This window comes from Varroa jacobsoni, unplaced genomic scaffold (genome assembly GCF_002532875.2).
Source record: "Varroa jacobsoni isolate VJ856 unplaced genomic scaffold, vjacob_1.0 scaffold_835, whole genome shotgun sequence".
NCBI classification, from domain to species: Eukaryota; Metazoa; Arthropoda; class Arachnida; order Mesostigmata; family Varroidae; genus Varroa; species Varroa jacobsoni.
The window spans coordinates 11,849-27,785 of record NW_019213737.1 but is presented as its reverse complement, the minus strand read 5'-3'; the positions used below and the strand labels follow the sequence as shown (position 1 = coordinate 27,785).

The 15,937-nt window shown below is 39.5% G+C and overlaps 2 protein-coding genes across 8 annotated transcripts in view; one reads left to right on the top strand and one right to left on the bottom strand.

The window, feature by feature from the left end:
- The window catches only part of bwa (alkaline ceramidase), a 21,215-nt gene extending 8,221 nt beyond the window's left edge, over positions 1 to 12,994 (top strand). For 2 of the 4 annotated variants that reach the window (XM_022839912.2, XM_022839913.1), the window contains 3 exons: positions 9,046 to 9,151; positions 9,436 to 9,609; positions 9,963 to 12,994. In XM_022839912.2, coding sequence (XP_022695647.1) covers positions 9,046 to 9,151; positions 9,436 to 9,609; positions 9,963 to 10,272 — 590 coding nt within the window. In that variant the 3' untranslated portion in view covers positions 10,273 to 12,994. The remainder of the gene's footprint in view (positions 1 to 9,045; positions 9,152 to 9,435; positions 9,610 to 9,962) is intronic. The other 2 variants (XR_002682757.2, XM_022839914.2) reach the window with 2 other exon arrangements.
- The window catches only part of LOC111264219 (RUN domain-containing protein 1), a 20,338-nt gene continuing 10,105 nt past the window's right edge, over positions 5,705 to 15,937 (bottom strand). For 2 of the 4 annotated variants that reach the window (XM_086969992.1, XM_022839908.2), the window contains one exon: positions 14,647 to 15,609. In XM_086969992.1, the coding sequence (XP_086826118.1) occupies positions 15,408 to 15,609 (202 nt within the window). In that variant the 3' untranslated portion in view covers positions 14,647 to 15,407. Of the gene's footprint in view, positions 7,066 to 14,646; positions 15,610 to 15,937 lie in introns of those variants that run through there. The other 2 variants (XM_086969993.1, XM_086969994.1) reach the window with 2 other exon arrangements.

The window sequence follows — 15,937 nt, the reverse complement described above, 5'->3', positions numbered from 1 at the left end:
GGATACCTGACAGCCTGACCAGAGCGCTGTATAGAAAATCACTCTCGAGAAGTGAATCGATTACCTGGCGTTTACTAGGCAGGGTCGCCGGCGTGGCTCTGAAATTGGATTCAGTCTTTTGGGCAACTCGGAAAACAGTAGGCGATTGACCACCTGTTCATTCGCTCAACAGGTGACAGGGCATAGATCAGGCCAACTATGGACAGAACAGGCCCACTTGGCGGCTTCTATTTCTTGTAGAGTGTGCCGTAATTATTGTCGTTAGATCTTGGGTTCAGATAGAAACTTGACGAATTAAGGACAAACTGTTGTATGAGAACTAGAAAACGACTTTCTAAAGCCTCGTACAAGGGTTGGTTGAACCAGAAAGAATAGCTAAAAGTATGTTAAAACATTATTAAATATAATGCCATTTAGTGGAAGGAGCATCTTTGCCGGAACATAAAAAAAAAAAAGAGAACGGATTCAATTGTTCATGTTTCAGGTAATATTTTTTACTTAAGCTTTAGAGCTCCACCTGTGCTTGTATATTGATTATGGACTGCAGCTGTATATTCTAGGGACTCGTCAAATATGAAGTTAGTTATGAAGCGTCATATGGTATGTTTGAGCATAATTACATACTACCATAGGTGGTCACATTTCTCCGGAATATCTGTGTTTGTGATGGTCAAGTATATAATGCGAAATGCAGAGTTAGTTACCCAAAAAATCTATTACCCAAAAATCTAAAGCTATATTATTTTAAAGGTATTTACCCAGTCAGTATTGCAAGCAAAGCATACTTGTGTTAGACCCAAACGTTCTCAAAACAAACTCGATCCAAAAACTTGAAAATTTCAATGTACATAATATAATATATAAGAGATTGCTATCGATCACGCCAATCTCAAACTATCATCGGGTGTTTAAGACGTTGCTCTACTTCTGTATACTATTATATCAGATGAAATAGAAGATAAATAGTAGACAAATAAATAAAAGTAAATAGCCGGAAATAGTGTTTTGTACCGATGAGCGGTTTAAAACCTATCTGTAAGTATTTACAAATATGTGAATATAACTGAAATGAAATTACTTATTTGTAACGTCCGAGACCGACCGTTTTGTATCTCTCGATTGTGACGTACTGGCCACGTTTACATCTTTTTCCGCTATCTACCACAACGAACGAGTATAGCAATCTAGCAATTATCTTTACGTTGTTCTATTTCCAACCAAAAATCCAAACCATCTATTTCATATGCGTCTTTAATATCGCCAAGCCTTGTCATGTAACGAAGACTAACGCAGAAACTATAATGCACGAAAGCGCATACATTTAGGTAAACATAACGTCCCTTGAACCAAGCTTGTTCGGCTTTGTTAAATTGGCATGACAATACGCGGTGAAGGTGAATAGGGTTTCCCAGCGAGAAATACATCGGGCAACTGAAAGCCAGCGGCTCTTGCGAGGACCTGTATGTCTGCGAGGACACGAGCGGGCCAACTCGCAGAAAACAGCATTTCCACTAAGTGAAGTTCCTCATTCAACACATATTTTGAATTCTATAAGTCTAGTTCGGTCTTGTACAAAAGTCTGCTGTCTCTAACACGTTTCTAAAATGTAGGCAAGCATTTAAAGACGCACACATTGCATAAATCCCTCCAGATACCAGGTCCGACTTCGCCGCGTTTCTTCTGTGTAGAGACGGTACAGTTTACAACTGACGGTAGAGACAACTCTGACGGTAGAGTTTACAACTGCCAATCCTCTTTAATACCAAATACAAAAATTTCACTTATCGCAAACTATAGGAATTCTTTATATCGATACGGTATTTGGTGGATCGCGCAGATATCACTTTGGGCGCATCGACTATGTCTTCGTGAAAACACACTTTCTGGGGAATTCTTTTCGCCCACATCAAGATTTATAACGTATTCTGTATGTGACAGTGTTCATATAATAATAGAATTCTGGCGAACTATTGTAGATCTGAAATTAGATTATAAAAACACACCTTCTTGCGCTACCGAGAAAAGTATGGACATTGTGCCGATCATAGAAATAGTCGTGGGTATCAGTAGGTGTTATGCCGCACAATATTAGTAACAACAATAACTAAGTGAAATTTTGAGCACAAATCTAAATTCAGTTAATATCGCCTGTCGATCGTTCTGTGGTAGAATTGAGAGTGATCAAAACAGCGAATATGTTTGGATGACAAAGAGTATCTATTTTGTATAGCACACAGTTGGCCCGTCATAAGATCAGCTATGAAAAGACACATCAAATCTTGGTTTGTTTAGCGGCTTCGTATGTCAACGAAGCCGCGCTATAACCTTTAATGCGAAACTTAAAACGATACTTAAGGGCATGTAACATCTGGAAACAGCCCACAGGGAGCTGAGCAAAGGTGACTTTTTATTTTTCTGGGTATTTCCGTTTTATGCCGGCATTATCCGCAAAAACGTTGTTTTCTTCTTCTTCTTTTTTTTTTTTTTTTTTATCAACTAGATTGTGATATCCAGTTATGGCAATAAAGGATGTTAGCTGCTACAGGAAAAGGTGGTTCATGGCCGACAAGGAACTGAAATAATATTATGATCGCACCAAACCGATTTGGCATCTCTACGAGCGGATCGCTCGACCTGTTGTGGGCAGAGCACATTTAGGCGCCATAAGCTGCATTCATATATGTGAGATTTTGCTGCAACGATTTTTAAAAGCGTTCGTTCAGGCAAGATGTAGACAAGCCCTAGATAATTTTGTTGTATAAAAAAAAGAAGTTTGTTGTATGCCATATTAATGTTTACCTGGATGCCGTTGATTCATTGGGGGGTATGGATCCTCATTGAGATGAATTGCGCTGCTGTAAGCTCCACTCAGATGGACTCTGTTAATACTTGAAAATCGTCTCGCTGATTTCGTTAATGCTGATCAAAAATAACAAATCTTTATTGGAACATTGAAGATTCTGAATACTCAAGGCTTTACTGGGAATCAACTAAACACGATTTGTGCCTTGGCAACAAGGAAAATGAAACACCACAATCGTATGCTGATTCCCAGAGGCTGATGTTTGTCCTTCGTGCTTGGCCTGGTCAATTATATGCATTGAACGCTGACAATGAGTTATCGTCTACTGACTTTCGAATTGTTTGTTATTAGGTTATTCATTCGAAAAGCGCTAATTATAATCTTGTAGCTTTGTTCATTTACCGGAAGCTGGATGACCCTGTTACTCCTAGACCAGGGCAACGGTCTACCGTAAAACCCTTCTAAATATTCTTTATGAGAAACGAAGCAAGGAAATAATAAAAATTTACTTTCACAAAGTCGGTGTCATTCGTTATATCCGGAACAATGCAGCGTCTGTCCGTAGAATAAACGAATAGAAGAACTAAATTTACCATCGATTAAATTAATTGGGAACGTTAGCCATGCTGATTTCATACTCACTAGTAGATATCGTAGAATCTAACATGTTTTTGGTCATTTTATTGTGGGGTGACTTGAATTGTTTTCGGGTGCATATCCAGCAATTTTTATTGTGGCACTTTGTGACCATTTGTATCGTCTTATAAAGTGGTCGTTCAGTTTATTACGGCGGTTACACCCGTCAAAAGCCGCTAGCGGTTCAAATACGAAAGCTACGAGCAGTTGCCAATTCTAAATCGATGCTTTAAGTGTGCAGCTTAATCTACCCGCAGAAAGTGCCAGGGTTAGGATCTCGGATCTAATGTTTCGTATGATCGTGAATAGAAGATAAATGTATTTTGTAGGTTTGGCGGCATAATATTTACTGTTAAAATGACAGCATATTTTAGGTGGAGGAGGATCGTCATTTCGATACAAGCTAGTAACTGGGTTTTTGGATGCACGAGATCTAGCATTGGCTCAGTCGGCGTGTCGTTGAGCGATATAAAAACCAGCTCGAGGCAGGCCCGTCACCCCCCCCCCCCCAAAAGGAGCTTGCCCGCAGAGACACCTAAATGCATCAGTTCATGTCGTTAAGCCACGTGTCAATGAAAATTGGCTAGCTAGCTAGCTAGCTAGCACAGTTGTTTAACAGTTCTGATTCGTTGGAGCCAAGCGTTACTCGGTTTGAGTCAGATGTACAGTTGGACTTCTAGTTCATATCCTCTGTTTATTCATAAGACAGTATGTTTAAATGCTGTCTTCAAAGAGGGGTAGACTTGAATAGGGAGAATACCATGCGGCTAAGGGTAACGCTTCGTCGGCATGAGACCGACATGGGATCTTTGCAAACGTTGAAAGGCTTGGCTGGAAGACCAGTTAGCCTGCGTGATAAAAAAGTGCTTGTGATCAAAGTGAAGACTATCATAGCGTCAAACTGTTTTAGAGAAACGTTTGGCGACGAAAGAATCACCGTGTGTTTCATGGAAAATGTCTATTTGAATTATTTTGCTTAGAAGTAACTGTGTATGACACTGGTTGAAACGGAGCAAATAGTACATTCAAAAAGCAGAGCTTCTTTCCGATAATGGGAGAGCATGGGCTTTGGCCTTTTGATCAACGAGTGTAATACTCCACTTTCGTCGCTTTTACTAGTGATTTAATAAACATGTTTATAATTCGGGCAGCGGTAGGTCTTGACTAGAAGAGCACCTACACGGGCAATTGTTTATGCAAAGAGCAATTAAAAAAAAATATGGAAAAGCGCTGTACTTGTGCATGACGGTGTCACCAGCTCATTTAGGATAATATTTTCCACAGACTAATTATCATAGTACATCCTGCGTAATGTATGATAGTATGACTGGTGAGCCGCTTATGATATTCGCAAATAGGTCCCTTTCTGTCTTCAACCGTGTATTTTATTCTATTTATGGCCACTGAACCACTCACTTATGGCTACTTTTACCGTGGTGTCAGCGTTTTTGCAACGACATTGGTAGTATTCACCTACCAAAATTTACACTTCTTTGTGTTCTTCGTCCTGAACTAGTGTTTGTTTTAATGCTTCTTTCACTGTCTAATATTTGGGGTAACGATTGACACGGCTAACTGCTATCTTATCCTTTTGCCAATGCCGACGGAATGACACATAATTAAGAGCTGTAGGTTTCATTTCGGCAGGAGTACAGATGCGCCGGCAGATACTTTAAGTATAATATATCTAATATATTATATAATAATAAAATACCGAGCCTATAAAATGGTATCAAACTGCTTATGGCGCGATATTTCAAAAATGACCGCCCTTTTTTAGATGTAATGGAAAGCTGCCCCGTAGAATGAACCATACGTTCGAAAAAGTAAAGCTCTACAGCCTATGGCCTTATATTTATGCAATTCCCAAAGCTAATTTACTGCGCATACAACGTTTGTATTCGTTTAGACAACTCTGTAATATTGGTCTGGTGGAGCAAAACATGACTCTGAGGTCTGTGTCGTTTTTCTGAGGTACGGTAATCTAGGTAACCTATAAACAGAAGTTGGTTTTTACTATTCATATTACTATTGCGTTTACTTTGAAGCTAATGTATTAATAGTCTAGTTTGAAGCGTAATAATTACTAGAAATTAGCACTAATCACAAAATATGTTTGTCAGCCCTGCGCCTATGATAATCTGTACGCGTAACGTATTTTGAGATTTGCCGTAAATAGAAAATACGGACGGTGTATTGTGAACGAGTATAACAGCCGTCTATTGCTAACTAATCGGTCACGAAACAGCCTTTGAGTTCAACTTTAGCATTGCTCAAGGTTTACTAATTGTGATCAATCAGAACCCGTAGCTAGAAGCTCGTGCCGCTGACATATTTGTTTCTCCTTTGTCAAAGAACAGTAAACGCAGAAAATATCTATCGAACGAAAACACTTCACGTATACGATGTGGACGGTTTCGAGGTTTTCTTTTGCTTAGAAGGCCACGCGTGATCAGAAGTAATCCGCACATGCGGTCATATACTATACAATATAGGTATTCATTTAACTATAGTATTTGTAAAGGTATTCAAAATGGCTTTCTGAATTAAAACATTAGAGAAATAGGATTATATATTTTATTGAATTTTATTACAGTTTAGAAAACGATTCATGTAAGGAATCTATCGTACAAAAAATCAATGCTGTCATAATTAGTTTTAAAGAACACCGAAAAACCCTAATAATTGTAGGCCCATGCCCACACCACTGTTTCTATAACCGTCGATTCGTTTTGATCGACAACGGCACTTGTCAACTTTAAATTACTTCAGATATATAATTTGTGTCAACTGGTTAAACACAGACACGCAACATTCCCTAACAAGGACCTCCCAGTTGCGCCGCATACGCGAAATGTTCGACAGATCCTTTCAAATAAGAAGGAAACGATATTATCCATACGAGATTCTATTTGCCAATGGTTAAGAATGAATTTGGAATTGAACCGTTGCGATGCCACCTTACAAAAATCGTATTACTTTATTGTTACCTACGTTTTTGCTAATTTCACGGCGCATTTATAAATTTTAGCCTAGATTTCGTCCAAGTCTAGAGAAACTGGAGGTTTCGACTAAGTATATCCTAGTCACCTAGTCTAGTAACACCTAGTACGACTAGTAACACCTAGTCGTAAAAAATATTGCACTGAAAATGTTCTTAGGGCAGGGCGGTTAACATAAATCGAAGTAAACTAAACAACGACACCCATCATTCATACTGCATAAAAGGTTAGCTGAATATTACTTCTTGTATACCATACGATATTAAAGAAATATCCGAGGACCGAACCGCAACGGCCACTCGTCTCAGATGAAAAAAATGACTAGCCAAATGAAAAAAATTAGATTGTCTCCTGTTCTCTGTAGTTTCACAGCGTCTACTAAAAGCCTATGCTTTCCGCTGTGTTCAGTTGAAGCTACTTTGTAATTATCACTACCTTATACACATTTAGACATTTTATTATGGAGTCCAATGTAATTGTTGATAGATTTAAATTGGAAAATCGTCCTTAGTTGATCGACAATGCCTATTACCGACCGCAAACTGTCCGCTCTCTGCAAAATAGAGTTGTCCTTGAAAATGTAAATTCTCACTTCGGCCTCCAGCGTCGGGATAATTCGGCGGACTGAAAGGCATACGTACAGCTTAGATGGAGTACCAGTCAGGGCCTCGTGTATAATTATAGTGAATTATTTATAATGCAGTCCGCAACAGGAATGGCAGACTCTTTTGTTGTCAAAAATCGGATGATATCGGATCTCTGTATACGAGAATGATAGCCAACACTGAGCTCGAACCGGAAGCTTCAGAGGAAACAAATGGTGCGCTAAAAACACACTTGTGCAGTTCTACGCTTAGGTCTGGGCGTCTGCCGTGCGTTATTTGGCTATGTGAATATTCTGAGAGCTGGATCGTAGCAATTGGGTTATTCGATTTTACAAAGCCAGTACCTGTATCGGCCTACTAAAAAACCAGCTATACATCGCGTAACAGCCATCCTAACTACGCCGATAACCCCGTTAAGTTAAATGAAATATAACCGCTTGAAAGTTTCTTATGTTTGCAGGCTATATCTAAGGTCCGCTAAAGGTGAACCGATATAAAAACGCCACTTAATCTCAATACGACAATATACATTTTCATGTAGCCAGTATATATTCGGCATTTATAGCAGCTATAGCTTCCGCTGTCAGAAAATCTACGTAGAAGTTTCTGCTTGGAAGAAAATTCTGCAATACCTTACGACCACTTACAAGCCGAAATTAGATTTATATAATACTTCAGGCAAGTCGTAGTTACAGACCTTTGAACACATCGCATGCGGTTAACTTCATATTGGGTATATTCTTATTGCCTATTTATCTACTTCATCATTTAGCGTTGTACGCGCTAACTGTCTCATGATGAGGATAAATCGATCAAGGAGGAAAGGTTTCGGTATTCGTACGTTGAGCGCTTCCAAAGCAACGTCCCGTTACAACTTGCCGTATATAGTAATAACTACAGCCCATGGCAAAGGCGGCAGAAGGCTTCTTTTACCCCGTGATCGCATCGAAATAAATTTGCTGCCCCTCATAGCCTGTTAATTATAGATAGAACTCTATCTTGAGTCGATGAACCAAGTAACAAGTTTTTTTTTTCAATAGAACTGTGTGAAATTACAACATCACCAACAATTCCTCTTTCGGTTTATTCAGTTAAAGCGTTATCTGTGGATGATTTAACGAAAATGTAAACCTTTAAGTGCCGACATAAATCAGTGCTATTACACCGAGAACAGCTGTCGTCGAAAATCAACTATATCCTCAACACCGTTTGACCACATAAAAGAAGTTCCTTTAGCATGCTTATTTCAAATAATTTAATCACTGCATGAGCTCGTTGCTATCAGGACGCCTTTTCACCCTCAAGAGAGACTGCTTTACCTTCATACTTCTGGAACGGAGTAGCCGTCTTCTTCTACTTTGTCTAAACTAAATATACCACATGTAAGTTAAGGAGGTGCAAAATGACGTTACGATGTTATAGGCTGCGCCCCTTGGGTCTGCTATTTCGGGTTTACTTCCTCGGTGTGGGCTGAAAGTAGATTATCCTACGACCATGCGGTTTGTCTCGATCGGCATGACTGGGATCATAGAAGTTTTTTTTCCAAATACATTTTACTTCATATTAGATTTTTTAGTTTCTCCCCGGCCATTTGTATTGCACTGAACAATCTGTCAATACAAATATCACCGCAGTGATTCATCTATATCGCCGAGTAGCTTAAATAAATTTCCCCTTTTTTATTTAGCCATAACGATGAAGGAACACTTAAAAGCATAAATAGTCAAAAAAATGAAGAGCGGTACATTTTATGAACACCAACCTTAAATCGTAATCGGTGTGAAAATAAGCTGTAAATATTTGAAGTTTTACACCAGCACTATCGTACAGAGAAAGATATGCTAATATAGAAGAAGTACGTATGGCACGTATCTAGGTGATGCGTTGAAATATTTCAGATGCTACATGCGATGGTAGAGGAACCTTAAAATCATTTTCGCTATCGCTATTGTGGAGCTGTTTTCTGCCAGGCGATTTGTAATTGTTTTTTATATTGCAGTTGTGGGCATAGGATCGTGGCTATTCCACATGACATTACTTTATCGAATGCAGTTGATGGATGAATTGCCCATGGTATGGGGCACCCTGGCTTCTGCCTATGCGCTGTAAGTACCCTTTCATGCGATCAGTTTCAAATTGAAGATTGGAGAAACATGCGCTTCTCCTTCAATTCGAAGGCTAACTATTAATAAATGTGGCTTTTTTTTTTTAATATTTTCCTGCGGCCACCTATTCCGTTCACCCTACGAGGGTTTGTTTTTGCAGTAGGAAAACTTGAGTCATGTAGCGCCTCCTTTGCTCTTCGCAAAGGTATGGTTCTACATCGACCTATCGAATTTTTCTGGGTAACGTTTTCGCTATGTTCTTCTTCTTTGTCCGATCAATGCAGGTTCGACATCAACTCGAGTAGGTCGCAAATAAATTGGTGGCTAGCTTCGCTGCTTATAACCTACGGTAGCGTCATCACCGTGATTTATATAACCATCAACGTGCCGATTTTCCATCAGGTAGCTTACGGGCTGCTGGTGACAGCTTGCTTCCTATATAGCTATATATTATCTAGGTGAGTTATTTAACAGGCCTATTACTCATAAATGTAATGTGTTAGCTTAAACCTAATGTTAGATACTGAGAGTGGCCGAGGCTGGAAAAAGGTATGTGTAGCGGTGCCCTAAGCCTAAATGATGATACCACTATAAAAACCTAATAATGATTCACAAGGCAAATGTTACAAGTAATAATGTTCGTACATGTGAGGAAAAACTCTAAAATTTTCGACGAAGTCTGGGATGACTTTTTTGTTTTCGCTGAAATTGAACGCTGTTTGCACTTCATTTTACGTTGGTTTCATCTGATATTGTCTTAATGCCTATATCAAATGTTTTTGTCCTGTCTTCTGTGTTCTGACTTTCGCAGGAAAAAGTACTTCCCGATGCGATGGTTTGTTCTGTCGCTGGGCCTTTATCTTATCGGTTTCTGTGTATGGAACATTGACAACGTCTTCTGTCGAAACCTTCGACACATCCGTCAGCGACTACCTGTTATTCTAGGGCCGATTACGCAACTTCATGCCTGGTGGCATTTTTTCGCCGGCTATGCTTCGTATTTGTCGATTTTGTACCTGCAACAGGCGCGGCTTACCGTTCTTAAGCGGAGAAGTTCCATCAAATTTGGCGTGCTTGGACTCTATGTCAAGATAGATATGGAGCGCGATCGCGCCGAATAGTAATTCTGGTGATCGCTGGATATTGGCTAGTCAGGCCGGTTTCCCGAGAGGGCTTCGTAAATCTTTTCGGAACACTTCAGTGCGATTGCTGTCGAGCACAGTTACGAGACGATCGACTGACCGATGGCCAATAGAAATGCAGGCGTTTCTGGTCATTGGTTACAGTCGTTTGACCGCACCACTGGATCTTGTCCGCCAGCTACCCTTAATAGAGCACAATGAAGGCAGTCAGTAGTAGGCGAAAACCACGCATTTCCAAACAGTCAAGCAAGCATCTGATTTGCTCAAACCAAACGCTAAATCCATGACCAACAGGCAATAACCAGCGAGAGATTCCAGGTGCGCAGTATATAAAAACCTGCCTGATTAATCTGAAGGTGCTACGATGAAAAGTTCATATTGAATGCTGTGCAACGGCACTAAAAACTCGATTCTAAATAATACTATCTATCATCCAATCAAAATCACTTTCAGCTTGAGCAATTTATATACAAATACATATAGTTACATTTATATAAAGATATATTTACATCGGGCAGACTCCTACATGTTATACACACGATGTCCCGAACAAAATGCCAAAGATTGTATACATTTCATCACGTGTAAGCTCTCGTATTGTGTCGGTTAATAGTGAGGTACAACTTTTATATAATGTATGTTCTGACGTATCTGAACGTGACAAGGTGCCATTTTATTCTGTTTTACTTGCTTACCATTCCCTTTTGTCAGTTAGGCTTCAGACGACCTGACCTCGAAGAAGAACCGGTATAAACACGTATCCTTTTCGCACGAACATAAACCTTCTATATGTATACCGGATACACAGGTGATGATCTGTCTGCACAGACAAGAAGAAATTACCGGTGTCTCAATCCGGGTATCTTGACGACTTGAAGAGTAATAGTTCTACAAACACCGCACATATGAAAAGCGTTTAACCTAACAGAACGACGAGGTGGAATGGCTCGCGTGTTGCTGTGAAGGTTACAACAAACCGCTTTCGACTTTGAAGGATAACCACGTTTTTGTCGTCTTGAGATCGTTCTGTGTTGAACGAAAAAGCTTTCTTAACCGTGGAATCGCTGGGGGAGAACTCCCAGTGATCACCGGATCATGAAACTACTCTAATCGTATCTAATCTACTTGTACTTGCAAAAACTAGTTAAGATCGGTGGCGCAAGGCCAATCTGGGATTAAGAAACGGCCTTGTCACCGTGTTATGCTTGAGGCTAGGTTTGTTTTGTGAGGTGGCATTGTCTACAAGTTTCTCGTTAGGAGAACGCCGACGAGTAGGAAATGCGTGATTTGCTTTGTTCCGGCAATGCGCTCCGTCAAGAGCATTGTAGTCGATAAAGGAAAACGTATCGTCTGATGAACTTCAGAACAAAGTCACCGACACAGCTAGCGACAAGTCAGGACTACGTTGCTGCTGGAGTCGTTTAGTGAGACGTATATAGGTAACGAAGGAACAGACTAGTACATTTAAGATACGAACGGACAGTGGTTATATATTGTCAGGCGAATTCTGAGGAGTACGGTAGGTCGTGCAGTCATTAACATTCAGGTAGCTATAATGTGTGAATAAATCGAATGCGAAGAGCGATTTAGCCATTAGGGAACGCAGGAAACGTGAAGCTGGCTGTTAAATGAAGACCCTGGGTAGGGGTTGTCGTGGCTGCTAGCAAAGGCAAACAATAAAAACATGCTTTGAACACGACAGATATATAAGTTAATGAAGGGAAATGCTATTTTAAGTAGAACTGTTCCGTCACACTTCGGTGAAATTAATTAGTCTAAGACGAATCGGTTGACCCTGTCGCATAGTCGTAATAATATTGTCGCCGTTTGTTGAAACAAGAGTTTATTTGTAACTAGCTATTTGGTAATAGCGTGGTAACAAACCAATCCGAATAGTGGTCAATTATATGAGTAGCTAATTGTTGTAAGACTGAAACTCAACTTTGTACTTCAAAACTATGGCTACTATTGTGCTTCTAATCATTATATCAGCTTTAAAAAACACCGAGCAATTCGCGGTATAAAAGGGGCTCGAAAAGGGGCACGCGGATGAGATTAATATGAAATGATCTTATCTACGAGTCGAACTCGAGAAGTATTTCAGGTTTTAACTGACAACAAATAATACGTACACAAGGGGCGGCTACAACGAAGTTAGAATTTTCTCTAATAATCGTACTAGATCCTGGCGTATTATATTCACACTATATATTGTGTATTAGAAGCAGTCGAAATAATTGCGGCTCAGTTAAAAAAAATAAAGAAGACCTGCAATGTTAGGCTAGGATCACGCTGCAACGAATAAGGCTTTCGGGCGGACGAGAACAACCCGCCAGCTATTAGGGCTACTGACTACTACACGTGGTCAAGCTATACGCGTACAGTCATTACCAGCACACATCTGACGTAGCGTTTATATTTTCGTTGGACTATATTTAATGACTGAGTTCATGATTAACTATTAAGCTTCTATTATATCTGTTGCCGGTACAATACCAATATCAGCAATTGGCTTTTTTATACATGTAACAGATCGCGTACGGGTCTCGGTAATATGGCCGAACACGCTTTTCGAATCAGTAGACACTGCATACACACAAACACGCTTTGTGTTGTATTCGAGTTTTATTGAACGTAGCGTGCATTATAGCCTGGAGCTGAACAATCAATAAATTCAATGATGTTTTTTACATTAACACAACTGACCGATGTTTTTATCGGTACGAGCCTGTTAGGCTCGTACATTCCTAGTTGGATTTAGCTGCGCCATTCGCAAAAACAATTCAATCAAGTAATCCTGCCTTCATTGTGTTTATTTGGGATGGGTTTATAACATATGTAGGAGGGAAAATACAATTGCCTTGCATGAACTCACTGAAATAGGAAATTTCAGAGGTGGTATTCGCTGCCGCGTACCCACTTACGAAGCACTCTATTAGTTCTGTTGACGAGCAGCCTCAAGTATTCACCGACACTGAAATTTTACAAGCTTGCAAATTGTACTGAACCGCAGGCATTGTCAGCGTGACTTCGATCAAGGTTTCGGTAAAAATCGATGTCCGGATTTCGCTTTTGACGGGAGGGCCCCGTTTTTTCGGATCAGACAATCCTAACTAGCCCTAGCGGAGTTGTTCCTCGCTAGAAAAGCAGCTCGACTCAAGCTCGTACATACCGTCTTAAAACGATCCTTTCGTTTAGCGGATCGTTTCTTTCTAATATATCGAGCTTTTTCGGTGAAATCAGAGGTGAATATGTTTACTACCGACACCTATGTAACACTCAAACGTTAACGTATGGCTATTGGACAGTAAGTTATACCTGAAGTAGCTAGACAGATCCAGTATTCTACGCGTTCATTAAGTGTTGTGCGGTTTGTCGGTCCTTGTATTTAGGACACAGCAAGTTCAACTAGTGAAAGGGTTGCATGCACAGCATAAACGGGGAAATAGGCGGCATAGAACCATGGCAGCTCGACGAAATCTTGACTTCCGGATTTCGGTGATTACTATATCGGTGGGAACACTTAAGACACGAGTTGCTTCTAGATGGAACGATTCGTTCTTTATCGCTAATAGCAGAGTTTCGGTTATCAGTTCTTGCTTGTGGCTATCCGAAGAACCAGCTAAACTATCGTAAAACTGTAATGAACCATATTCTTTACTTTTGCCGCAAACCATATTTTTTCAGTATTTTTATTTTCACATCAAATACAGGTAAACAAACGCGCGAAACCAAGCCGTAGACGATCTGTCGAAGAAAATTTGTGACGCTGAATTTACCTTTGCTGACCAGGTATTTTAAGGCTTGTCCAAAAGTCAATAAACGGATAGGTACGACACGAAGAGTGCAACTAAGAAAGAGACAATATACGCCTTTTATATGGCCGTATGGTCTAATTACTCTACTATATACTAGTTTCTTTATAAAATATGTGTTAAAAATAATAACCCAAGTATTACTTACATTAAAATAATATTTATTGGTTTCAATATTCAGTAAGTTTGATTTTTTTGTGTTACTCTTGTTTTTTTTTCCATTTTGGACGTATTTTACACATATATGCATTTAAATTAAGACGCAAAGGCTTCATCTGGGAAAGAATCTTAAAGATAGAAGGAGAATATGCTCATCACCACGCACAACCGTCATTTGCGACAACAGGCAAGGTAGGTTTATATATATATATATATATATATATATATATGGCGTTATATTGTATCGACATTCATAGATCCTTTTTTCTAAAATAATTATATGCCTATCATCATTTTGATGTCACTTAATGGATAAAATCCTTAAGCTTGACGATTTCGCTCATGCTGGCACCAAAAAAAGATACACACTAGCAATAAGGACGGTTGGATCAAGCTGCGTTTTAGTTTAATTTAGGTTACTTTTGGATTTCGTACAGATTAACTTATAAGCAGATGTCGATTTCTTTGTATCTCTCAAATCGGATTAGAGAAGAGCATCAGAATTATATTTTATGATACTTTTGCGCAAAATCACAGTTCGATGTTTCAACCGACCGCAAAAATCTTAGAGATTTTGTCTTTTTCCTTAGGACTTCAAAACGTGCCTGAACCCTTTAAGAAGTTAAATGGCTGCCGTTTAACAACTCAGTTCGGCCTACATACCCATTTACATACATTCTGTATAAGGGCCTTGAGCATCGTTTCAAGCCCCTTTTTCTTCATTTCTCCATTTTTGTTTAGAGAAGACCTTCAGAGCCATCGTTCATTATTTAACAGTTTCATTTCGAAAAGCTCCATTGATCGACCTCATCGAAGAGAAGGGGCTCTGTGATTAGTGACAAACTACTGAGTAGGTTTCTCTCCTCTAATTTGTCGCCCGTTGGAAATTTTACCTGATCATCATTTGACCACGCCGGAGCTCCTTATTCCATTAAATGTTATCTCAACGATTGCGATTGATTGACGAACATTGCGCTCTTTTTTGCAATATATTGTATTTTGAAATTTCATGTCGTCGCACCGAGATTGCTCTCATATTCAGAGATCGCATGATGTAGGGTGCTCTTGGGGTACTACTGAACTGCTGTTCCATTATCACGGATAGTGTCACATCGTGTGATGACCATGTGAGTTTGTTGTTCAGAACGCCTCATGCATCTCTTGAAGCTGCTTCACGGCTAAATCAACGGGCAGATTAAAATGAATGGAAGACAGGCGATCGAGCGATCGCAACGCGTCTTCAAAGCCGGTTTTACGCACGTAACTCCAAGGCGCGAAGTGTCGTTCCACGATAGGCTTGCAGCGTAAAATCATTTTCAGCCACGCTACCAATCGTTTCTCACTAAAAAATAAACAACAGAAATGGAAGAAACGATAACAGCAAGGACAACTAAGCGTTACAATATATATACATATAGTATAATAAGTTCCACTCTCCCTGCTAAAGCGACAGATTGGTTAAGCGTACTTTTTTTCTTGGATTTTTAGGTTCTTAGGTTTTATATCCAGGAATGCTGAACAATAATGTTGTTATGCGTAGCTGTTAAATTATCCTGTTGGACACGATATAGTTGTAGCTACATATGGATTCGGAAACTATGTATGTTATACAATATTATTATTATTATTATTAGAAATTTGACGGAAAAGTTAATAACTTTTCCGATATA